Here is a 24,496-nt window from a genome sequence, read left to right as displayed (position 1 = left end):
TCACCTTGAGTGCTGTTGTCCACAAAATTCTGATTTGTCACCTGGTATGCAACAAGCCAATAATTACACATTGAAGAGAGACACTGATTATTTATTTCAGAGTTGCCCAAGCCTGGATGCCCAGTGGAATTCCACAAATCAAGCACACGAACTATCAAAACTTTTTACTAGTCATACAATTTAGCAAACAAAGCAATTAGTGTTCATTGGCTACAAGTTACAAAATTCTCTTATTAATTAGTTCTGTCATCTACTGGTTAATGATTCTCTCACTTTTCACGCTAGTAAGTCCGCATGACCAGTCTTTCCCTTCTTTTGGGTCAGTAGGCTTCTTGGGTCAGTGGTTTCTGAGTCGGTGGTTGTGGACTTCCTCCCTTGGAATTATCTTTTACCCGGTTGGAACTGATTTCAGCACAATTGCTGAGCTGGGTTTATTAGTTTCTTCCTTATCTTGGGAGTTCGACCAGGTGTCTTCATGGCTCATAAATTCTGCATTCTTTGCGCCCACTATCATTGGGCATCCTTTTTCTCAAGTCTTGTTAACCTCCCTCTAGGTATGAGATCATTGAAGCATGTCAAGCCCTAAACTTTAACAAGATAATTCTACCAACAAGTAATCTGTTTTTCTAACACATAGACATCACTTAGATCTTGCTTGTTAGCTGCCGTTTCACAGATTAAATCTCCCTTCTTGTTGATTAGGCTTGAAAGTATACAAATATCAAACATCGAAGAACATTCTTTCTTAAGAAAATTCTTACATATTTCACATTTTGCAAGAGTACTGTGTGCAGGCTTGGGCATCACAATATAAAAAAGACATTAAGCTGTTAGAGAGCATCCAAAGGAGGGCCGTGAGGATGAAGGGTCTGGAGGGGAAGCCTTATGAGGAGCAGCTGAGGTCACTTGTTTAGCTTGGAGGAAACTCAGAGGAGACCTCATAAGAGTCTACAGCTTCCTTGCGAGGGGAAGCAGAGAGGCAGGCACTGATCTCTTCTCTCTGGCGATGACAGGACTAGAGGGAATGGTATGAAGTTGTGTCAGGTGAGTTTTAGGTCAGTAAACGTTCTTCATCCAGAGAGGGTGGTTGGGTACTAGAACAGGCTCCCCAGGGAAGTGGTCACGGAACCAAGCCTGACAGAGCTCAGGAAGCGTTTGGACAATGTTCTCAGGCACATGGTGGGATTCTTGGTGTGTCCTGCGCAGCGCCAGGAGCTGGGCTTTCACGATCCTTGTGGCTCCCTTCCAACTCGGGATATTCCGCGCTCCTACGTACACGGCCACCACCGAAAACCACCGGCCCGAGCCCGTCAACTGCGCCGGCGCAAAATAAAACCCGCCCCTTCTCCCTCTTGTCGGTGCTGATTGGGCGGGGAGGGCGCGCGCCGCGGCCGTTGGGGGGAGCGCCCCGCCCCCTCGGCCGTTGGCGTGCGGGTGTCGCGGCAACCAGGGGCCAGCGGCTCGCGCTGCTCCGACTGCCGCCGTCCCAGGCCGGGAGCGTTTCCTCCTGGGACGGACGGCTGGAGGAGATCCCGTCCCCTACCTGCCATCAAGGCCGCCTTCCCGCCGGCCGAGCTGGGAGGCGGTTGGTGGTGGGGACGGGGCGGGGAGAGCGGTGTGAAATCGCCCGGCTGTAGGTAGGCAGGAGCTGGGGGACCGAGGGAGGGAAACCTGCCCGCCTTTCCCTCTGTTGTTACTGCTGGGTTTGGAAGGAGGTCTAAGAAAGGGCTCTGAAAGGTATTTTTTATCTAAAAAGCAAGAAAGAAACACATTTCTCAGTAAAAAAACCAAGCAACCCCACAATGTCCTCTCAGCTTTCCTTCAGCCCCTTTTAAAATAAAAGTAAAAAGCAAAACCCGCGTGGATAAAGGGGAGCTACCGAGCTTCACCTTTCTTTAGTAAGCAAGGAAATTTTTCTGCCTTTGCAGCTTCAATCTCGGCTTTTCCTCAGTTTCTTCTAAATGTATTATTGGCAAGGAGGATTCTCCATCCCATGGCTTATGTGGCTGCATGAGGTTTAGCACTGGGATGCTTTTTGGGATTGGCATGTTTTTTTGCTGTCTCCTCAGTTCTTCTAATACACTGATGTAGGGGTGTCGTGTATTGGCTAAAATATGTAATGTACAGTGGATTATATACTGGCTAAAAAGGCAACGTTTTTCTTCTGAGTTATTAACTTATATTTGTTAGGGTATTTTTATCCCCAGGCTGTTTCTGCATCCAGTTCAAAATTAGTATATTGCCTTTTTCCCTCTCCTCTATGCCCGGATTTATAAACTCACTTGGAACTATAGTCAGAATATGAAAAAAAAAAAAAAGTTGTTGTTGTTATAAGAGCCTTTACAGTGTGGAAAAACTCAGTTTTTCACTGTGTAGAAAAAACACACGTGCAGTTGTGTGCATGACTAAAGTACTGTGCAGATGTGTAAAGAGTATTGTAGCATAATATCACCTCTCACAGCCTTAAAACCTGCTATAGAGAGTCTTGTATTTTCTGACAAATAATTAGGTTATGAGCTTCCATTAATTAGCTACTTACATATATCTTAAGTAAACTTAAGCAAACTGAAACAACCAATCAAATATAACAATGTATTTTAAATGCTTTTTAACACACCAAAAGTTTGAAAAATTGCCAGCGAAAAAGGGGGTAGATTTCTACAGCAGCAAAGTGTGTACATAAATGTGTCTCTGTAAGCAAAAAGGGAATGGGTGAGGAAACACCAGATTTGAAGTACGTATGTAAGCTTTGTTGAAGATCTGGGATACAAGGAGTAAACCATCTTCCTTTTTTGTTTTTAAGGCATTTTGTAAAACAACTTATAAGAGCACGTCTTAGAAGAAGCGGTAGAGCAGCTTGACCTATTACACAGCTATGGTTCGACTAACACTGGACCTCATTGCTAAAAATGTTGGTCACAAGAGTCGCAATGAAGACGACTTTGGACAGTATCTGCAAAAAATAACTCATCTGAATTTGTCAGATAAAAATATAGACACAATTGTAAGATTTATTTTTCATTCCTTTTAACCTGGCTACTGAAATGTTTTGTAGTTACTGTTATGCTGAGTTGGTTGTAGTTGGGGAGACAAAAAAGCAAAGCCAAGTTTCCATTTTATAACAGCTATAGTATGTTTTAACACTTCTGTTGGCTTGCAATTAGGCTTTAATAATGCATCTGTTTGGGATCATGCTTCAGCATTCACTGCTCCTACTGTGTGGAACACTGCTTATATGTAACATGTTTAAACAGGTTTTAAATGCATGACATTTGAAATGTGAAAATAAACTTTTAGCTGTAACTTTTAACATAAAACATCAAAGTGAGTGTAACTCCAACAGTCTGCAGGGGTTCTCATTATCAACATGACACTTTTTTCTTTATGTAGCAAGTCTTGCTGAAGTATTTTACTTACTTGAAACTGCAGAAATATATATTATCAGTACACTGGTTTTGCCATTAATTAATTAAAATAGAAAATCCACGAAAGCAATTACACAAGAGAGATGAAGTGTTAAAGTGAAGTATTTTTTGCAGTATTTCACAGAACTATTATATAAATATGCAGTTCTTAAACAAAAAAAGAACCAATTTACTACTTTGATTATTTTGTACAATTCCTATTTATTGATGATTACCTTTATAAAAAAATGAACTGTGGAATAGAAAAGATGTAAGGAACTAGTAATTTTGCAGATCAGATTTTCTGTTAAAGAAAGCAGTAATGATATTACATACTATTAAGCACAACACTTATTTTTGTTAACGCCATTATTTTTCTAGTCTTGGGAATTTTACAGAGTTGTTAACTCATAGCACAATCTTTTCAATCTATCTGTGATTTATTCCTTAGATTTCAGAGGAAGTCTGAGAAAGGAAAGGAAATTCAGGAACAGGATATAACCTGAGTGAGGTTAACAAATTTGGACTGGTGTAGTGGCTTTTTCAAATTAGTCAGGTTAAAAAATCTGTGTGTTTTTTGTTGTTTTTTTTTTTTAAATTGCTCCCTTGGGATTACTCATTTAAAAAATAACCCATGAACTTTTCATTTTCAAAGACTAAACCTACAAACTCAACCCAGTCTTCCTTCCTCTGAGTTCAATAATAGGAAATTTATACAGGTTTCAGTAAGTCCCAAGTTAATTCAAATCGCCTCAAGATACTGAGTGCATTTTGAAACTGCTGAACCCTGAACAACTGCATTGTTGTGTATCATGAATTTCTGCTCTAAAAGTGTGATTTCAGTCAAGAAGAAATCACTTGTTCTGTATGAACAGATCCCTGCAAGCAAATGGGTTTGTTCAGCTCACTCTTAGGAATGTGGATAGCCACAGCAAGTTACTAATTGGATCAGACCATTTGATGAGGACTGGCTCATCAGATGCCACAGTGAAGTTTTACAGAAACCTTCATAAGAAGGTGTGACCTTTTAGTTGTTTAATAGGAATACATTCAAAGACACTCAACGTTTGAGTGCAAACTCGGGCTCAGAAACATATCAAAATACATTGAAGTACAAGATTTTTGTATAAATCAGTATTCCTTTGCCAAGAACCGGTTTCCATTACATCACTGAGGTTTGATGGAGACAACTACACTAACAACTGTGCTTTTCTGAAATCCACCTTATGAAGGCAGGGGGGGTAATGAAATCACACAGGATGTGGTGTACCTGCTCATGCTGTCTGTAGTCCTCAGCTTCTGTATGGCAGAATAGTAATGACAAGTTTCAGTCTTAAGGCTGATGATTGCTGACACTAACTCAGTTTTTCTAGGAAAAATAGTGTTTAAAAGTGTTTGTTAAAGGTGAAAATTTATAAATTGTTCAACAGAACTTAAATATAAGAACAATCAAAAGCTTCCCAAAGCAGGCATTGAGTGAACATTATGTAGCATTAATTTGTAATTGTTTATTTCAGGGAGTCCTCTCTTTCTGTAAAAATCTAAAGGTTCTATATTTATATGATAACCAAATCAGCCAAATCCAGAACTTGGACTTTGCTTCAAATATAACACACCTTTACCTTCAGAACAATTGTATTTCAAGTATAGAAAATCTCTCATCACTGAAAAAGCTTGAAAAACTGTAAGTTGAAAATAATGTATTTGTTTTACTAGTAAAAACAATAGTTATTTCACTAAGAAATTTAAAAAATTATGTAGCTGTTAAGGTCCTTTTAGTTCTTGAATTCTGCTTTTCAAATAAAAGTAACTGCTTATTATTTTTTTATTAAGTGTTCTGTGTTGTAAGTAATGACATACTATCTTTACATATGTATTTGCATTTAAATGATTTTATATTTTTGATCAATAATAATAGTAATAATAGCAATAGATAAAACTGCTAAAAAACCCCTTAGATCAGTTAACTGAATGTCTACTCATATGCTGGGTTCTTTCCTTTTCTAATTTCCAAGCATTATTCAACAATACTTTAAAAATATTTTTCTTAATATATTGAAGCCTTGTGTTTGCTCTTACTTTCAAAGGGAATTAAATCTATTTTGTGTTTTATTCTGCAGGTATTTGGGAGGCAATTACATCACTGTAGTAGAAGGTTTGGATAAAATAGGAGAAATAAGGGAGCTACATATTGAAAGTCAACATCTCCCTCTTGGTGAAAAGCTTTTGTTTGATCCGGTGTCTCTTAGGTCCCTGGCAGTAAGTACATTTTGAGAATTTCAATGAGCCATTAATCAGTGGATCAGTATTTTTAGAAGAACTGATTAGGACTTGATCACTCTGTGCTTTCCTTTTCTGCCAATTGGTGGCATTCTTTCAAGTTCTAACAAGGAGATCCCACACCAATTCTCATAAAAGCTAGTGGTCCAGCAGATTCTACTTCTTTATTTTTTTATTATGAAGGATGAAAATTAAAATAGAGAGAGGAAGTAAGGAAGTATATAGATGCTCTATACCAACAGAATGTGAATAAACTAAAAAAGGGGTAGGAATTTATCACTCTTAGTTTTCTTAGTCTGTTTAGTTTGTAGTGAATTAGTTTGTTGGTATTTCTCCAATTTGATTGTTACACATTTTATTTACTGCCTTTTGTATTCCTCTCGAGAACGTAATGGGAAAAAAAGCACAAACAGCTTTTTTTTTCTGGATAATAAGAACAACATATCAAAAACGTTCCGTTTTAGTTCTGCAGTTTTTCTGTATTGTAGTGTGTCATGATTTCAGGAAAGTCAACTTTTGAAGTTGTCTTTCAATATCTTAGTTGCTCAGAAAACATAAAATGTACAGTTGAAGAGGTTAAAGAGGAGGCTTTGTTGCTAATGGATGTAGTTCTATACTAAAAAAAAATTCCTCTTGCTCTATTTCCCAAAGTGTAGTCAGTACTTGATGAGCATTTTTTGTGAAGATAAAGAACTCACTGAAAAGTGAGTTATTTTGTTCACATGTATATCATAAAAATTTGTCCTAGCTCTGATTTCTTCTCTTTTGAGATTAAGTAGTCCAAGACATGTATTGCAGTTTTTCATTCATAGAAATGAGCCGTTACTGTGAGAGCACTTGTACTTTGTTCCTTCTATATTGGAGAAATTGTCAAAGAAGAGGGGGATTATATAGCAATAATCCTCCCAGGATAATAATTTATAATAAACTCATCCATGTTTTTCAACATCCTGGCCTAGTCACTTGCATTTTGTTCTTTATGGCTTTTACTTAAGGCCTTTTGGTGTGGGTTTTGTTTTGTTTTCTAGGAAACACTTTGCATTCTTGACCATGTAACATCTTTGTGGAGGCTAAATGTAGAAGAATTCTATTTTATCCTCTGAATGCTAAGTGTTTAGACCCTTTTTAAGACATAACTTTTTACTTCATCTTCTTCTGTCTGTTTCTGGCTCTTAATGCTGTCAGAGATGAAAGATGAGGCCATATAGCTCTCTTTTTACCACAAGCAAGTGTTTTGATGATGACAATGTCATGAACTTGAGGAGATTAGGTTTATGAACTGGGTGTATCAGGATGATACTGGTAATTTCTGTCTGCAGTGTAGATCTTGGTCAGATTTTTGAAGGGGGTTGTTTTCCTGTATACACTGCTGAAATAGAGTTTTTTTCCAACTAATGGTAAGTCCCATACCTTGTATAATTGTAAATTCCCTGTATTAGGTGTCCCTTTTTATTTCCTAGAGGTATAAACTTCTTCTTTCTTTTATGTGAAGCCTAATTTAATATGTCCTGGGATAAACACCTGAAACACATTTTGTTTTTATCTAAAATGTAAAGATATCTGTAACTATTGCTTATTACAAAAGGCAAAGTGCATTATGTGACTCACTATTGTTCCAAAGAAAGTTAAGGATCAGAGATATGTATGCCCAAAGTTTTGTAGGATCAAGCCTGAAAGAAAAACAGTGTAGTCCAGGTGTTAAATGAGACTATGTGGGCATCAGATACAAGCTTCAGCTCTATGCAATTCATATGCAGTCTTGGGGCCCCAACATAAGAAGGACATGGACCTGTTGGAGCAAGTCCAGAGGAGGGACACAGAAAGGATCAGAGGGCTGGCTGAGAAAGTCGGGGTTCTTCAGCCTGGGGACAAGAAGGATCTGGGGACACCTTGTAGCAGCCTTCTAGTACCTGAAGGGGGCTTATAAAAAAGCTGGAGAGGGGCTTTTTACAAGGGCAGGTAGTGATAGGACACAGGATAATGGTCTTAAGATGATTGAGGGCAGGTTTAGATTACACATTAGGAAGAAATTCTTTACTGTGAGGGTGGTGAGGCACTGGAACAGGTTGCCCAGAGAAGTTGTGGGTGCTCCATCACTGGAAATATTCAAGGCCTAGTTGGATGGGGCCCTGGGCAACCTGATCTAGTGGAAGGTGGCCCTGCTTATGGCAGGGGGATTGTACCAGATCTTTAAGGTCCCTTTCAACCCAATCCATTCTGTAATTCTATAAAATGCAGTCAATTTCCATGTCTGTTCCATACTTCAAAAATAGAGTTAGTAGCACTTGCAGAACTCTGTAAACCATTAGAACATGTTTAAAGTATAACAAGCATTCAGTATTTACTGAGAATTCCTGAAATAATTGAGAAATAATCTTACTTTTGTTTGACTTCAAAACCAAAATAAATTGCATTTTACAACAAGATAGCCAACATAAAACACTCTGTGAGGTATGTGGTAGTTGTGTTTGCATGTTTCTGCTTTATATGCTTATTCATCCTTTACAATAATTTTCTGTAAGAATGTACAACTTGACTCACATATGACTTAAAAAAAATATTTCTTTTTCTTCTTTTCTTTCTTCAGAAATCTTTATCTGTATTGAATATCAGCAATAACAACATTGATGAATTAGAGGAACTGGCAGTTTTGGAAAATCTTTCTTATCTTAAAGCAGTTGACAATCAACTTCAACATATGAAGGTATTAAAATAAATCTTTGTTATATTAAGTATGGGTGATAAGAAATTAGTCACATTCATCTTTATCACTAAATATAAGACTAAAAATAAATTTTACTTCTGCTGTTACTGAACCTCTGACTTGTCAAGCGATGCTGTTTCTTCTCATCCAGAAATCTTATTGAGATTAAAAATGGAAAAGCATTAACGTAGGATGTCAAAATTTATATTTTTATTAATTAATACTAAAATGAATTGGCTCAGATAGTAAACCAAATCATGAAGACAAAGCCTTGATTAAAATAAGCTCTTTCATTACTATTTCTACATTCTGTTTCCTTAGAAAAGTTAACCTTCATTGGTTAGTAATTATTTAAAAAATTGTTCGTATTACTTCTTAGAATACTTAATATATTTTTAACAGAATGTAACAGAATTTGGCAGTTCTGTTTACTAATGAGAAGATTGCAGTATTTGGTGTGCATAACCTATAAATAATCTAGGTCAATATACTTTATTTGGACTTTATTTTCTATACTTTAATATTAAATGTTGAGTGGTGCATATCTGTATTACTAGAGAACTATTAATGCTTTGTATTTCAACCTGTGCTTCTGGCTGGCAGTTGTGATTGAATACACATCAAAATACAATTCATGTAAGTTTTTGCTGAGTAATTAAAACCACACTGTATCAAAATAACAGTAAGCTTTTTCAAATAGACAGTTTCTCCAAAGCTTCCCTTTTGAAAAGGATTCCTTTTCTAAATAAAACATATTACAAATATTTTTAATTGGCTCTTTCTTTTGTATAAATAAATATACTTCAGTTGTGATGATCTTGGAAGAAGATTGTTTTAGGCGAAGAACCAATTAATTTTAAGAATGAGGATGCCAGTTTGGAGACAGTGTTTTCAGTATCTCAGAGGGAAAAATGGTATGCTCTGAAACAGAATAAGGAGAGGACAAGAAGACTGCACTATTCAGTAACTGTGTATGTATTATTTAATCATGATTCAATTTCATTATTTAATCATCAGGAAGATCAGAGTTAAATTTGCCCAAATCAACTAGACATGTAGATTTCTATGTTATATGGTCACAGCTTTTGAAAAATTATGTGGTTAGCATTTGAGTTTGCTGCTGATATATCAAGCTCTGATATTTGATATATCAAGCTCTGATATATTTTTCAAAATGACTGTCCAGTGTGTTTTCTAAACAATCTCCACATTTTGAAACATATGGAATAGAGGGTGTTTCTTTTCATATGTTTGCAGACCTGTAAAACTAATGAACATATCAAATGTATTTTCCATACAGTGTAACGCAGGTGGATATCCAACTTTAATTAAAACAATTACTGTGTTTTAAGAGATCACATTTTAGTAGGCTCTACTTATCACTAATATAAATTCTTAAAGAAATAAAGACCAAACTGTTGGAATAAAGCATTAACCCATGCAAAGTATTTTTTAAAAAGTCAGTTTTAGCTCTGTGTAATGTAAGTGTTTAGCTCACAGTAGACATCTAGCAAGAGAACAATCTTATACAGCCACTGACTGTTCAAAAAAAATAGCTGAGGGAAGTTCTGAGTATGTTTCAATATTTTTGCAACCCTGAATTTCATGATTCTGTGGCTTAATTATTCTACAACTGTGAAAGCTGAAAGGATTTGAGGGGTGTACAGTTCTATGCACTTCATTGGTTTTGTGGGCTGAACTTGTCACACACAGCAAAGGCTCTTTCACTCCCACACAGGCTACCTCCACTCTCCTCCCTCTTACCCCTCTGTTATCAAAACTCTGATGTGTACCTGTTTCTCATGCCAAAAGCTCTGTGTCCACTGTTTTCCCATTCCTGCTATCCCATCACTGCCATTGAGAACATCCCTGGGAATGTCTGGCATTGATCAGAGATCGTGGCAGTGCTGCATGACAGGGAAGTGTCAGAGAGCTCTGTACCCAGCTGTGCTTCACCCAGTGGGAAGAGAAGCTGTAGAGGAGTCATCCGCATCCGAGTAGGGCTGGTCAACAGCAGTGACCTGTACAGCAGAGGTAGATGGCTGCAGGAATAACATGGAGTCTTTTTAAAGGAGGAAAATGTGAAGGGCATAAGAAATGCACAAAATGCAATCTTCTTATGTAGACTTTTTGCACATTTGTGTATTTAGTATAATTATTTTATATCTAAACATTTTTCTCACTTTTTTCACTTTATTATGAAGACCCATATTCTCTTGCTTTTCAACTCTGCCCCCTTGATTTCAGAGTAGTTGAAAATTAGGACTAGTAAATTCAATTGTTTAAACTTCTGGCTAATTCAGGGCTTTATTACCATAATTAACAGACATCAGGGCATATGACCTTGTTTCACATGACTGAAGTTCACGTAATGCAGTCTGAACAGTAGACCGAAGTAAATCAAGTAAATTTTCTTAATTAATGCAAAATAACTATGACTAGCTACCACATGCAAAAAGCGTGTCTTAGGTCAGTTATCAAGAATATAATTGATTTTAATAGAATTGGCATTTCTTTGTTTTCTATTGCTTGCTATTTGATTTATTTATCCTTTTCACTTTAGTCAGGATCACCACGTCTTCTAGACTGCAGTGTATTTGGGTTGGAATACTAAGGGAATTTTTTAAAAACACTATATCTATTAAAAAAAAACCCCACAACTATTCCTGTTTGCAAAAAGCCAGAATATAATTTATTTATTAATTAAATTAGTTTTGAGAATATTATTACTTGTGTGTTTGGTTAGATAGAGAAAATACATCTAGAAATACCTGTAAAAATCTGTATTTCACAAGTCTTTAATTTATTCAACCTCTGCTCGGTATTGATTATGACAAGAGGATATCACAAAAGATGAATTCATTCGCTTCAGAATTGAGTCGGGAACAAGAGAAAAATTATAGATTTTCTCAAATAGATTATGACAGGTAATCAAAATGGTGACAAATTGCTGTCTCTAGATGTATCAGGGGCAGTTGGACTAGACGTTTCCGATAAAAGATGGAGCATACTGGTCAGATACCAATTCTTAACTGACCATCGTTAATTGGTAAGAAATTGCCAGCACTACAGCTGCCTACTCAGGCACTTGCCCTTCCCCCTCTCTCTCCCTCCCCATTGGAATATAATTTGCTCGTCAGTATTTTGTAGCAGACCTCAAAGTGATAGCATGACATGATCATTTATCAAACGGAGCCTGCCCAGAAGAGTGTCTGGTCCCTTTAGTACAACTTATTGAAAGGCTGGGATGTGAAAGCACTTTATTAGAGACAGGAAGGCAATGAACAACTAGAGCGTATCGAAAGGGTAATCATATTTCAGCACAGGATTAGTGCACTCTTAGATAAACATACACTGGAGTAAGCATGTTCTGGGTCATTTATCAAGTAAGTAACAGCTAACAAAAATCTTCAGGATTCTGTATACATTCATCAAAGTTAAACTGTATACATTTTGTTTCAGTAATAGACAACTTTGTGTTGCAAAACCATTACTTGAAAAAATTATTTCTAGTGAAATCTAGAACACATTACAGATTTCAGTGATAATGATGAAGGCTCAGGTAAGAATAAATAAAAACACTTGCTCAATTATTTTTCTTTTTTAATAAGTCTAGCCTAAAATTTTTCTTCCCTAAACTGTGTTTGTGATTCAGTGTTAGCACTTAAGCTATAGGGGTTATCATGTTGCTGTACCGATGTGTACTGATTAAGCTTTACTGTGCAACATTACGAGAATTATTAACATTTCTTCATGTAGACTGGTCCTCAGAGTTTCTTGTTTTGTTTTATCAATCTCGATCCTCACAGAACCAGACTTTTGCTCTCTGTTTTACTAAAAAGACATTGTTATCACTGAATAACAATATGACGATATCACCATCATCATTGATAGACCAAAAATTAAATGGTTTGGAGGTGTGAGTCTGTATTGCCACTTTCTCTTCCATGTGATTTTTCTAAACGTATGTTATATAACCCAAAGAAATTTCCTAGGAGGATTTTCTACCAAGAGAGAAGAGCCTGCAAAAGCAGAATTCTCCCTGCTTGCATTACCCAGGCAATTTTCTAGATTTGGAGGAACTAAGAGATGCCTACATTGCTAGGTACTTCATTATTGGCATCAAGCTGCAAAATTCTACACACTTTGCAGTTTAGAATCTAAATTATTACAGCAACAAAAGTTGTCTCTCCTTGTATTTATACAGATTGTTTTGAATCCCTCCTTAAGCTTTTCACATATATAAGGAAAGCCTATCAAGAATGACAGTTAAACAAAATTTTGGAAAGAAAGTATTTCAGAAAGTAGGGTATCTCAGTAGAAAGGACCAATCTGCTAAGCTTTGCATGCTTTTAATGTGAATTTATTGTATTTAAAAGACAGAGTAGGTCATACTGTCCTTGGGTAACCAGACAGAAAGCCAGATGGAGAAGGGTATATTTCACAAATTTCACTGTTTAGGCCAGTACTGTAACTGACCACGCACAGTTATGTAGGGGGGATTACTGTTTCTCCTGTAAAATACATACATATAAAGAGAGAGGCAGTTTACTGTAGCTTTTTTTTTTTCAGTCTGTTCTTTATCTGTATAAAGTATTTATTCTTCCACACGCTGATACTCTAAGGGCTCTGTGAGACCAAGAGACATTACATATCATACAGATTTTTTGGTTGGCAATTCCTCGGCATTAGGTGCTTATAAGAGGGATTGAAGTGGTCATTTTCCATAGTTGACATAACTGTATCCTTAAAAATGCAGCTTCTTCCAACTGTATCACCATTTCTTCTGTGGGATTATGATATATTCAGGGGATGTTATGCACCACTCTATTTGAAAATGTACATTCTTAATGTGCATATTCATACATATGAATAGTCTCATTGAAATTATTTCTGTGTACAGGATTTGGGCCTGGCTGAACAAATCACATTACTATTGAATTTTACACTGGAGGGAGGAAAATAATCCAGTGTTTTGTTGTTGTATCAATTGCAGGATTTGAAGGTTGTGTTAAACAAATGGACAAAGCTACGTAGAATGGATCTTACAGGAAACCCCATCTGCCAAAAACCAAAGTACAGGGACAAGGTTGTAGTACAGTCACAAACTTTAGGTAAAAAATCAAACCAATAGCCCACCCATAACCCCCACTCTTTTAGAAAACAACTGATACATTAATAGTTCTTGAATTGCACTATGTATGTAAACACAGTTACTGCTATAGAAATTTATTTCAAGTGATAAATTTTTAATTTATGTACAAAGCTAAAACCGCTTATATCATCAACTTCACAAACCATGTTGTTTGGCTTTTGCTACTAGTGGTAGTATTTTTTTTTATAATAGATGATTGGTGAGATTGTTACAAAATAATAAGACTTTTTTTGTGTTCATATTCCAGATGTAGTGAAACTGATTTTCAAAGACAATTTGAATCTACTCCCCTATCAATCTGTAGTAGTTGCCTAGGTGTTTGCTGTGCAGTGCCAGCTGTACAGATCCTACCTTACTGTGTTTGAATTTGTTATATAACCTTTGTCCTTAAAAGCAATTTACATTTATGTTATGAGTTTATTTGTTAATCTTAACCTTATATATCCCGTTTACATTATTATTATTTTGATATAATTTTAGCATAAAAGGAAGAAACTTAGTCTTCTATATCTGAATATTCACACTCTACAAATAGGTTAAAAAATCTGCTAATTTTTTTACTTTTTTGGATAAAGGTGGCAATTATCTTTCAAGTTGTAATTATAGAACTTGGTTTTTCTAAGAGTACAAAATATCATCCATTAAGAAAAAGAAAAAACCTATGTGCACAATCAAAATAACAGTGCCTTAGGACACTTCTAATGCAACCAAAATTTGTGGACATGTGAGGTACTTCATTTGTTCTGACTCAAAAAATGCAGATGCAACCAATGAAACACAGAGCGTAAACTTAATGGCACCCAAGTGAGTAAAGTTAACCTTAGAGAGCCAAATCTGTGTGTCTGTCTTCATGAGCAGTACGTCTCTGTGATTGCTAAGATGTAGTTTCCCTCTCAGTCTGAGTTTCTGTGTCTATCTATATCTTGTGCAAGAGCATAGCTTTTCTTCAGAACTTTCTATAAGGAGCTGCATGTTAACCAAATCTGAAATATATATATATATATATATATATATATTTTCCTTGAAAGTTATAAAAATAATAGATGTTTCTTTTGTAATTAAGACGTGTTAACTCACTCTTGCAGCTTGAATATGAATATCAATCTGTATTGGATATTTTTTTCTTTACCAGATTGGTAAAAAGAGAAAAAAAGATTTCAAAGGAGCATATATAGAACCAGTTACATACAGCTTTGTAGAACCCTTTAGTTAACTTTGTGTCACAGAAAATGTTTGCTTCTCTTTGACAGAATCCCTTGATGGGAAAGAAATTAAAGAAATGGAAAGACAGTTCTTAATGAACTGGCAAGCCTCCAAAACTGCCAGGAAAAAAAGCAATGAGAGAATGACAGATGAACATACAGTCTATGTGCAATTTTGTAAGCAAACAAATCAATTACTTCATGCTTATTTACAATATTATAGAAATAATAAAATAGCAGCTAACAATAAATATACTAAGAATGGGACTTGTACCGGTGCTGACTCCAAAACACCGGAGTAGAAGTTGAACTTTTCCAATATAACATTTAATTTTAGCACTAATTCATGTGTTGTTTTTTTTTCTTCCCATCCCAATCTCCCAGAATTATGGAAGGGAGGAGCTAGTACATTTTGAGTGTGTAAATACTTAAGTTTGCTTTCCATATTTAAAGAAAGTGTTGGGCATTCGAAAGCAAATATGCATGAAATACATCAGTCTTCAAAAATGTATTTGTTGATACTTATTTGATCTGTGTAAATTGCCAGTCCTTTTAAAGGCCTTCACAGGATACATGACTAGCAGAAGTACAAGTTTTACACTTGGAAAGAAAATAAATGTTTGGGAGGAAAAAAAGCCTTAAACCCTTTTGGGGGCTTAAAAGCAACATGTTTTTGAAGTGGGAAAACCAATTAGTAGATTAGTTTTGAAACTGAAGGAAAACCTGAAGTATAATGAGATTTTTTTAAAATTGTGGTATAGTAGTGACTGTTACAGAGTTGACTGCATGTTAAAACATAAATGACTTAATAGCATATCTTGCCATCTTGTAGAATTTGGAAAGAGACATTAGACTTCAAATTACTCAAAATAGTTTGAATGACCATAATTATAAAATAAAATTGGCGACAGTTACACTGTTGCTTTCGGAAGATAAACTAATATATTATTTTGAAGACACGAAGTGAAAACACTCTGCCTGTCAGCCCCAACCCCCAAATAATTGTAGTCTGCTCAGTGTTTGGAAGCCATATGTGAATGGCAATGGTTCTGAAATGGTCTTTTGAGTAACTACTGATATAAAGAGATGCTATGTAATTGAATTTACTCCCTTTCAAATAACTGTACCTGAATGGGAATACCTGCTTTAATATTCACCTTCATCAGTGTTTGCAGCACCTTCCATAATTCCATACAAAGTTTTCCATTCTCAATTATCAAATGCGAAGTAATTTACCTTGAGGCTTTTTACACTGTTTTCTATAACAAGATACATTGGAACCTATGATCAATCACACTGAATATTAAATAGATATGGTTTGACCTGGGATATTAAATGAATCCTTTTTTTATTCTGTTTTCTGCAGCTGATTCTGAAACATCTCATCCTGCTCTTGCCTTTCATCACAGTCCCTCTGTGGAAGAAAAACCAAATTTTTTAGTTTTGTCTCAGAAGCACAAAATTGAAAGAAAACCTCTGCCAAGAATCCGTGAACGAAAAAGTCAGATGAAAGCTCAGGTGTGTTCCTCAGACATCTTCCTTTTACTTCTGTTATTGCTTGTACAGCTCTTGCTGAATCAGGTGGAAAATGAGTACAGGAAGGTAGAATTTAATCTGAAATAATTTTTTTAACCATGTTATATTTATTGTCTTTATTTCTTTGAAAGACAGGGTAATAGATTTCAGTTTCTGGTTATAAATCCATAGACTAGCTAACAGTAGTAACTTCAGTGTTACTGATTTTTGTCATATGCATTTGATTGTACTATTTTTCTACAAAGGTAAAATAATATCAAGTTAATTTTGATTAATATCAATCAAAATTAATTCTTGGAAGTACAGTTAAGGTGTCAGCACTATTGGAGAAGGGTGATCCTGTGCAGAGGAGAAATAATCACTTTTCATCATTACAACTTACTTCTAACAGACATGTGTCAGTGTATTATATGTTTGATTAGCATTTTCCTGTAGCATCAGCTCAAGAACATGGAGACAATCAAGAAAGAAAAACTGATGTGTGTGCCTTACAGATGTTTAGACACTACATGAATTTAAACAATTCAGAATTTATGATATATATTCTTTACTCATAGCCTTGTGAACTCTAATGCAACTGTTGGTGGGAATAAAATCTGCTCATAGGGGTTTGCAGTTTCACCTGTAGTAATAGTTTAATTTGGTATTTGGGATCTAATATCACTCTTTCCAGATTTTTAATGATATTTTTAACCTAACTGTTTTATTATTTACCAGCTGAACTGGCCAACAAAAAAAAAATCATCATTTATGCAGTGATGTAGATAAAATAAATAAATAAATGTAACCAACACAAGTATTCTTTTGTAACTAAATTACTAAATGTAGTGTTCTATTTTACATTCAAATTAGATTTATTAGTATGTTGGACAATTTAACTGAGCAACATTTAATGCTATTTTATTTTTGACAACTTTCCACTTTCCATTCCATCAGTTTTCTTCCTTCTGATTATTTGTTCTGATTAAAAATAACTGCCTTTCCCTTAATAAGAAGGGAAGAAGAATTACAAATCACAAAGCTGCTCTCTTTCAAAGGATCATTTTTGTCCTTCACATGGCAATGGATATATTCTGACCTGAAAGGAAACCGAACTTGTCTATATATGCGCCTGTTCTTGAATTTTTTTCTTGCTTCAGAAAGCAGTGGAGCAGTTTAAAAACAAGAACTGCAGGAACAATGCACCAGTTATCACAGATTAATACTACTATTAGTACTACTATAGTGAATAGTCCAGTCTTGTGAGATTTAGAGGGGCACAGACTAATGCTCATGCCATGCAAACATGTTTGTGGGGTTTCTTTAATTCCATTGTGAGTTTATCCACATGGTTAGTGTTCTGTCAGCTTGCATGTCATCTTTATTAGCATCCTGTCTTTTGGGCTAGACTGAGTAAAACTGCTTTTCATGTACCATTCCCCTTAGTCCTAAAAAAGGATGGAACATGTCTGTAGAGCATCTTTTCTTCAGTGTAAGACCTTCTGCTATCCCCTTTGAGATAAATCATTCTGATTCTGCTTTACAATGTTGAAAAACTGTCCAGTTGTTGAGCTTCTTTGCTTGACAAAAGTTATCCCCATATTAAAAAGTTGGAGCACAATCCTGTTGAAATCCCTTTTGACCCTAGAAAGGCGAAGATTGCATCTTTCATACTTTATTGGAATAAAATGTCTATATTTGTATTAATTTCCATTTGCAAATTAAACTATCCTAGTGATTTTTTTTTTAAAACTGTTAGTCCAGAATATTTTAGTCTGATTCACAGAAAGGTTAGGAGAAACCACAGTCAGATGACATGAATTTAGTATTTTCAAAAAACTTGTGAGAATTTTGTCTTAGATGCTGAATGTTTCCTTACCTTACAATTTCATGTATAATTACTGATCCTGAGATGTATTCTAATCTTGTTAGCAGAGGAATTCCATGGAAACCAAGAAGTCTTGGGAGTTAGTTAAAGGTTTGTGAATTCTTTAGAATGTTTTTGGGAGGAAAAAATACCCTTAAAATACAGAAATATTCATTCTCAGAGTATATGCATGTATGAAAAAATGACAAATCACAGTATTCCCTTGTCAGATTCAGTAATTAGGAATATACATAAATGTGCCCATATGTAAAGGAAGGAAATTTCGTCAAACTGAACAAATACCTGTATTGTTTAATTGAAATTCAGTACTGTACCAAAGAAATCAGTGAATTTTAATCCTATCCTCTATGTTAGTCAAATAAATTATTTGAACAGATGTTTCCTCTTTCCCTATACATGCTAGGTGATGTTTGACCTTGGCAACTGAAAAACAGGCATTAAATACCTTTTTAACCTACATCTTAGATCCACTGAGGATTGCATATCGCTTGAGCAATGAAAAAAGCCAGTTATTACTAGATTACTGAAATGTGTCATTAATCTTTCTTTTTTTATAATGTAAAAACAATAGTAGTATTGGATTTTAAGTTAGTTTTGAATATTTAGAGAAAATTATGGATATTGGCAGGAAGTAATTAAAAGAAAACAAATCACTTAACTATTTTAAAGATACCTAATACCTTGCAATGAGATACACCATTATAAATTTTCCCAGAGTAGAGAAGTTGTTGAAATTTTGATGTTGTAAACTTAATCTGTAACCAGCAGTTTCTGCCCACATTTCTTTACTCATGGAATTAAATATTGTGGTAAGTATTCGTAGAACTCAGAATGACGTGGGAAAGTCACCTTTTGTCTCTCCAGCATATGTTATGTGATTAGCAGTATGGTAATATCTTTGAATTATACAGTCAAAATGTAATGAAGACACTGGATTGTGCCAACTAATCATAAGCCACTCTGCTGCCACCATACACATCCTGCATAGTTCAAGTTCTAGTCCAGATGAAAGGAACTTGCAGTGAGCAATGTTATGTACATGTTCTGCATGTATACCGGGCTTTTGTTTATATGAATCTAACTAGCATTATAATAAATAGAATTAATAAGGCCTGTTATATGACAGATTTTTGGGGAGGGCTGATACTGAGATTTTAATGATGTATACTCAAAATATGTACAATTGTATACTTATTTCACATTACAGAACATAGTTTTCTCATTTGAGAGGGCAGTGGGGAAATAAATCTTGTTCTCTTACTGAATATCAATTGCAGCAAATCTGAAAATTCAAAAATAAAAAGTATCGTCAGCCTTGGCTTCAGGAAAAGGAGAAATACAGAGTTAAGATACAAACCAGTGCAGTTTTAGCTTCACACCCTGGAGCTCCTTTTGGCTGCTGAATATCCCACAAGCACTCCAAATGTATTCAGAATTAGGTGCATTAAATATTTGGAGATACCAGCTGGAGTGCTTTGGCAGAGCCTGGAGCATGTTTTGAATGGACACGGAGTGCCTTTTCCAGCAGCTACAGCCCATCTCACTGCCTTTCGTTGGTGATGGTGTTGAAGGAAAAATGTAAACATCTCCTTAGTGAGGTCTAGAAAGTATCAATCGGCATTTAGTGATGAAGGCTGGGGAAGAGAAATGTAAGGAATTTACTTGCTGTTGAATTATTCAGCCATGACATAGGATATGGAAGGAGTTGCTGCAATGCTTAATAAAGTGTAAGGATAAAGAGATAAAGTGAAGTTCTGAAATTAAATAGTGTTGCTGAAGCAGAGCCATTTGAATAAGGTCAAGCATTAGCAGTTTCTGGTTACTGTGACTCATGTAAGGTCTCAGCAGGCAATTCAGACAATTGGTTGGTTCCTTTTCTTTCTGGAGAATATGCACTACTTGTAAAGATGAGTATAAGTGCTTTCACAGGACCATAATTGACATTACAATAATGTGTATCTTCATGGTATTTTCATATCCATGTTTAGTACCCACGTGCGAGCCCCATGTCCATTCTGCCCATGATCATTCACACTCTTCATTTAGAAGGAAAAATATAACTCTGTTACCACAAACATGCAAGATGATATACAAATGGCATTGTAAACTTTCAGTAGTGGTAATTTAACAAAACAACAGAGAAAAAGTAGTTCTAATATATGCCAAATCTGTGGTACTTAACACTGCCACATCATTCAGCATCCTAAAGGCAGTGAAAAAAGGCATCCCTTTTTGACCATGCCCATACCTCTCCACTCCAGTTCTCTATGCTGCTGGCTGTGCCCAAAACTGAGAAGGAAAAATGATGTAAACACACAGAAGACATGCATTGATAGACCCCCTGCACCCTTGAAAGGAATAAATGCTTTTCAAAATGCAGAGAGAGAGCACACATCTCCCGGTGAGCAGATAGACCACACATGTCTGGCTGACCATATATCAGATACACACATTCTTGACTGGCAATCTGGCAGGAACACATTTGCTTGCAATAGACAGCTCCTTCTTCCAGGAAATATGGGCTATTTCCTAGACATTTAGAAGACCAAATGGCACATGTGACTTGTCAGCCAATAGGTCAAAAAATTACTGGGGCACATCTGGGTATGCAGGCTCTCATGCACTTTCAAGAACATTGAAACCCTTCTGTTTTTTTCTGTTTGAAACCTTCTACATAAAATACATGAATATTTAGAATAATTTAGATTAGAAAAGGCCCCTTAAGATCATCAAGTCTAAATGTAGGTCCGTAACATTTTAAACAGAATGCAGAGAGAGGACTACTCAGTGATTTTAGAGTGAGTTGCGTCTTGTAACTGGCTCCATCAAAATTGTATCAGGAATGAAATACTATTTTAGGATGTTTAAATGAAAAGCAGACTCAAATCTTTGCATATCTATTTTTCAGGTGTTACTTGTTCACCCTAATAGTTAACTATATAAATAAAGCATTCAGTATGAAGTGTTGATTTCTTTCCTATCCTTAGATCTTTATATGTATAAGTCAGTACTTTTAGACTACTGTTGAGATAAATCCTCAAAACTTCATAATGTTTTTGGTCTGCTGCATTAGCATTGCACATTTTTTATTGTGTAACTAATTTACAAAATTATAAAAATCACTTTTGTAAAACACACGTATGAAGAAAATAAACAAAGTAAAGAAGTAATGCTGTATTTTCAGGTTTTTAGAATACATGCCTGCATGGGAGATTTAAAAAGTAATTTGAGCCTAAAATAAAGACTGCTGCTTGAATAGGGATATATAAATAACTTCTGTAGTAATTTTAGTGTAACTCAGGTGAAGTCAGTTCCACTAACTTAATTTACTGCAATGATATAAATACTGTTTCAATATTTGCCTTCCTGTATTCTGTCACATGTTGTGTAGACACACTCCCTTGTCTGAAAAGTTGAAAGCAGCTACTTTAATAAACCTGAGGTGAGCAAGGTGAGCTGCTACTTTTTGGAGGACAGCATTACAGTCACTAATTGCTCCTCAAATTCACTTCCATCACCTTGGGATTCATCCCATCCAGTTGCAAAGACTTGGATATGTCAGATTTGCCTTAGTGGTTCCTAAATCGATCATCATCTACTGTTGGTAGTATTTCTCTCTACCAAAAACTGTTCCTAGAATCCAGGAGGTGTGAGACCAAGCCTTGCCAGTAAAAATTCTGATGCTTTATTGCTTCCATGGTACTGTTGGTGTGTTAGAATTACCAAAAGGAAAAGAAATTAGGGCATCAGCGCCTGAACACCTCCCCTTGGTACTGCTCTGATCATAATCAGAATATATGGATAGATACATAAGCTTTATAATCACTGTGTATACCCACAGTGTTTGAGTTACTGATCTAAAGTTCACATTTGAACTTTAGAACCATAACCAATGAAAAAATCATATTTTTCTTAATTATCACATTAAACACAGTGCAAGGTGTAAGTTAATTTATTGTGGTATTATTTCTTTATATATGCAGGTATAAAGCAGTACACAGGACTGCCTGTGTATATAGCTTTTTATAAATCTATAAAAGCCACACAATTCAAAAGTTCTGAGATAGGGGCACAAAGGGGAAAAATATAGCCAGAAATGACTGACAACATCTTTCTATTCTCTTAATTCTGAGCAGAATTAAGTGCTGCATCAAAACAAGGTAAATCCAAACCAGTCATGAAATGAGCCATGTAATAGGCTAATACTTTAACTCAGAAAGAGATTTGAAGCAATAAGCTCTGCCTTTCTTGAAGAGTTAATGTATTAGACTGCCACAGTAATCACTAATTACATGTCCAGTAAAGTTGGGTATAATCAGTTACACTTAGTTTGTAAAAAAATGTTTTGGAATAAAAGACCGAGTCCTATCTGGTTTCATTTATATGAGAAATTACTTTGATTAATACTACGATTTTGTTTCTTATGGAACTTGAAAATTATCATTAAGTATTTGATACAAATTTATGTGGAAAAAAAAGTTAACTATCACCATTTTTGTCTGTGGAAAAAGTCAGTCAATTTTGTAATAAAGGAATGTACAATACCCCAGATGGTCAGATTATATCAATTCAGAATGGCTTGGCCCCAGGTTTGACACTGGAAAAAAAAAAAAACAACAAAGGGTTTTCACTGCATCAGCCAATAACCTTGCAATAGGTAAAGGCCTTTTTTTTTCAGCAGCAGCTTTTCATAACACTGCTTACAAATTTTGTAGAAATGTTGAGTGGTCTCAGGAAGCATCAATGACAACAGGAGCAATGGGGGCTTTTGTGTGGTTCTGATATGAAGATCTCATCTGCCTTCTCTGATCTTTCTGATATAGGTTGAGGAGGCATCGAAAGTGAAGGCAGAAGGAAGCTGAATTCTAAAAGCCAAAAGTTATGAAGGATGTGAAGATTTGGCCATTACTGGATTTTTTTTCCCCTCAAAGTTTCCAAAGAAAGATAGTAGTTTCTCTATGGATATGTTATCTGTGTCTTATTAATCTCAAAATCAGACATAATTAAGTATGTTTAACTTCACACTGCCTTCTAAGAACATTCAGAAAAATAAGGGAACTAGTTATTTATTCAGAAGCAATACTTTGTATCAAAAGCATGTAAAGCATCTGCAAGTGCAAGGTTAAACTGATTGCCTAGTTCTTAAACTTCCTCAAGAAATGAGCTGGTTTTAGCCAGTGTCTTACCTAGTAGCTGCTTCTTTCCACATATGATACTCAGACACTGCACAGAGACACGTGCATAGTAGAGTCATAGAATCATTAAGGTTGGAAAAGACCTCTAAGATCAAGTACAACCTTTAACCTAACACTGCTGTGTTCACCACTAAACCATGTCCCCAAGCACCACATCTGCAGATGTTTTTGACACTTCCACGGATGGTAATTCCACCACTTCCCTGGGCAGCCTATTCCAATGCTTGACCACCCTCTCAGTAAAGAAATTTTTCCTAACACCAAATCCAAACCTCCCCTGGTGCAACTTGAGGCTGTTTGCTCTTGTCCTATCACTTGTTATTTGAGAGAAAAGATCAACTCCCACCTGTCTACAACCTCCTTTCAGATGGTTGTGGAAGGTGATAAGATGCCCCCTGAGCCTCCTTTGCTCCAGACTAAAGAACCCAATTCCCTCAGCCAATCCTTCTAAGACTAGTGCTCCAGACCCTTCACCTACTCCGTTGTCCTTCTCTGGACACACTCCAGCACCTCAGTGTTCTTGAAGTCAGGGGTCCAGAACTGGACACAGGATTCGAGGAGCAGCCTCACCAGTGCTGAGTATAGGGGGACGATCACTGCCCTGGTCCTGCTGGCCTCACTATTGCTGATACAAGCCAGGATGCCATTGGCCTTCTTGGCCACCTGGGCACGCTGCTGGCTCATGTTCAGCCAGCTGTCAAACAGCATCCCCAGGTCCTTTTCTGCTGGGCAGCTTTCCAGCCACTCTGTCCCCAGCCTGTAGTGCTGCCTGGGGTGGTTCTGACCCAAGTGTGGGACCCAGTGGTTGGTCTCATTGAACCTTATACCATTGGTTTCTCCCTTCAAGCAGAAAGGAGCTATTAGCACATGATTTTTGAGAAGATCTGTAGTCCTAAAAAATAATTTCCATCATTTGGATTTTTCCAAGTTCTGGTGAATAATGTGGAACAATTAGGAGAGAAGGCACAAGAAGATTAATGATGTCTGTGCTGGTTAATTTTTGGATTGGGAGTATTACACATTAATTTAACTTAAAATTCTGTTTTAAGTAACTGAGACTTGAGTTTGGCTTCTTTGCACTAGTTTGAGTAATTAAATGAATGCTCAAGACTTCTGATATAGGAAAACTCCAAACCTACAGGTAAGGAAAGGA

At 36.0% G+C, this 24,496-nt stretch overlaps 1 protein-coding gene across 3 annotated transcripts; it reads left to right on the top strand.

The window, feature by feature from the left end:
• Nucleotides 1-1,415: 1,415 nt before the first annotated feature.
• Nucleotides 1,416-23,111, top strand: PPP1R42 (protein phosphatase 1 regulatory subunit 42). Of its 3 annotated transcripts, none has more exons than XM_027638775.1 (9): nt 1,416-1,637; nt 2,804-3,004; nt 4,922-5,088; nt 5,525-5,663; nt 8,272-8,388; nt 13,385-13,502; nt 14,794-14,899; nt 16,110-16,263; nt 22,972-23,111. In XM_027638775.1, exons 2-9 carry the CDS (start codon nt 2,876-2,878, stop codon nt 23,008-23,010), a joined length of 969 nt encoding a protein of 322 aa, XP_027494576.1. In that variant the 5' UTR covers nt 1,416-1,637; nt 2,804-2,875; the 3' UTR covers nt 23,011-23,111. The 3 variants fall into 3 exon arrangements, with proteins under 3 accessions (XP_027494576.1, XP_027494577.1, XP_027494575.1); XM_027638774.1 differs by having other exon boundaries at nt 1,417-1,637; nt 14,794-14,922; nt 16,112-16,263; XM_027638776.1 differs by lacking the exon at nt 14,794-14,899 and having other exon boundaries at nt 16,112-16,263.
• The last annotated feature ends 1,385 nt before the right edge of the window (nt 23,112-24,496 follow it).

The sequence above is a fragment of the Corapipo altera genome, unplaced genomic scaffold, assembly GCF_003945725.1.
Source record: "Corapipo altera isolate COAL_440 unplaced genomic scaffold, ASM394572v1 49, whole genome shotgun sequence".
Lineage (NCBI taxonomy): Eukaryota > Metazoa > Chordata > Aves > Passeriformes > Pipridae > Corapipo > Corapipo altera.
The sequence above is the reverse complement of the archived record's forward strand: the minus strand, read 5'-3'. Positions and strand labels throughout refer to the sequence as shown.

Excerpts from the sequence above, each read along its gene's own strand:
- PPP1R42 (XM_027638774.1), top strand. The coding sequence starts at position 2,876 with ATGGTTCGACTAACACTGGACCTCATTGCTAAAAATGTTGGTCACAAG. Across the intron at positions 5,089-5,524 it reads CTGAAAAAGCTTGAAAAACT|GTATTTGGGAGGCAATTACA; the intron begins GTAAGTTGAAAA and ends TTTATTCTGCAG. Across the intron at positions 5,664-8,271 it reads TGTCTCTTAGGTCCCTGGCA|AAATCTTTATCTGTATTGAA; the intron begins GTAAGTACATTT and ends TTCTTTCTTCAG.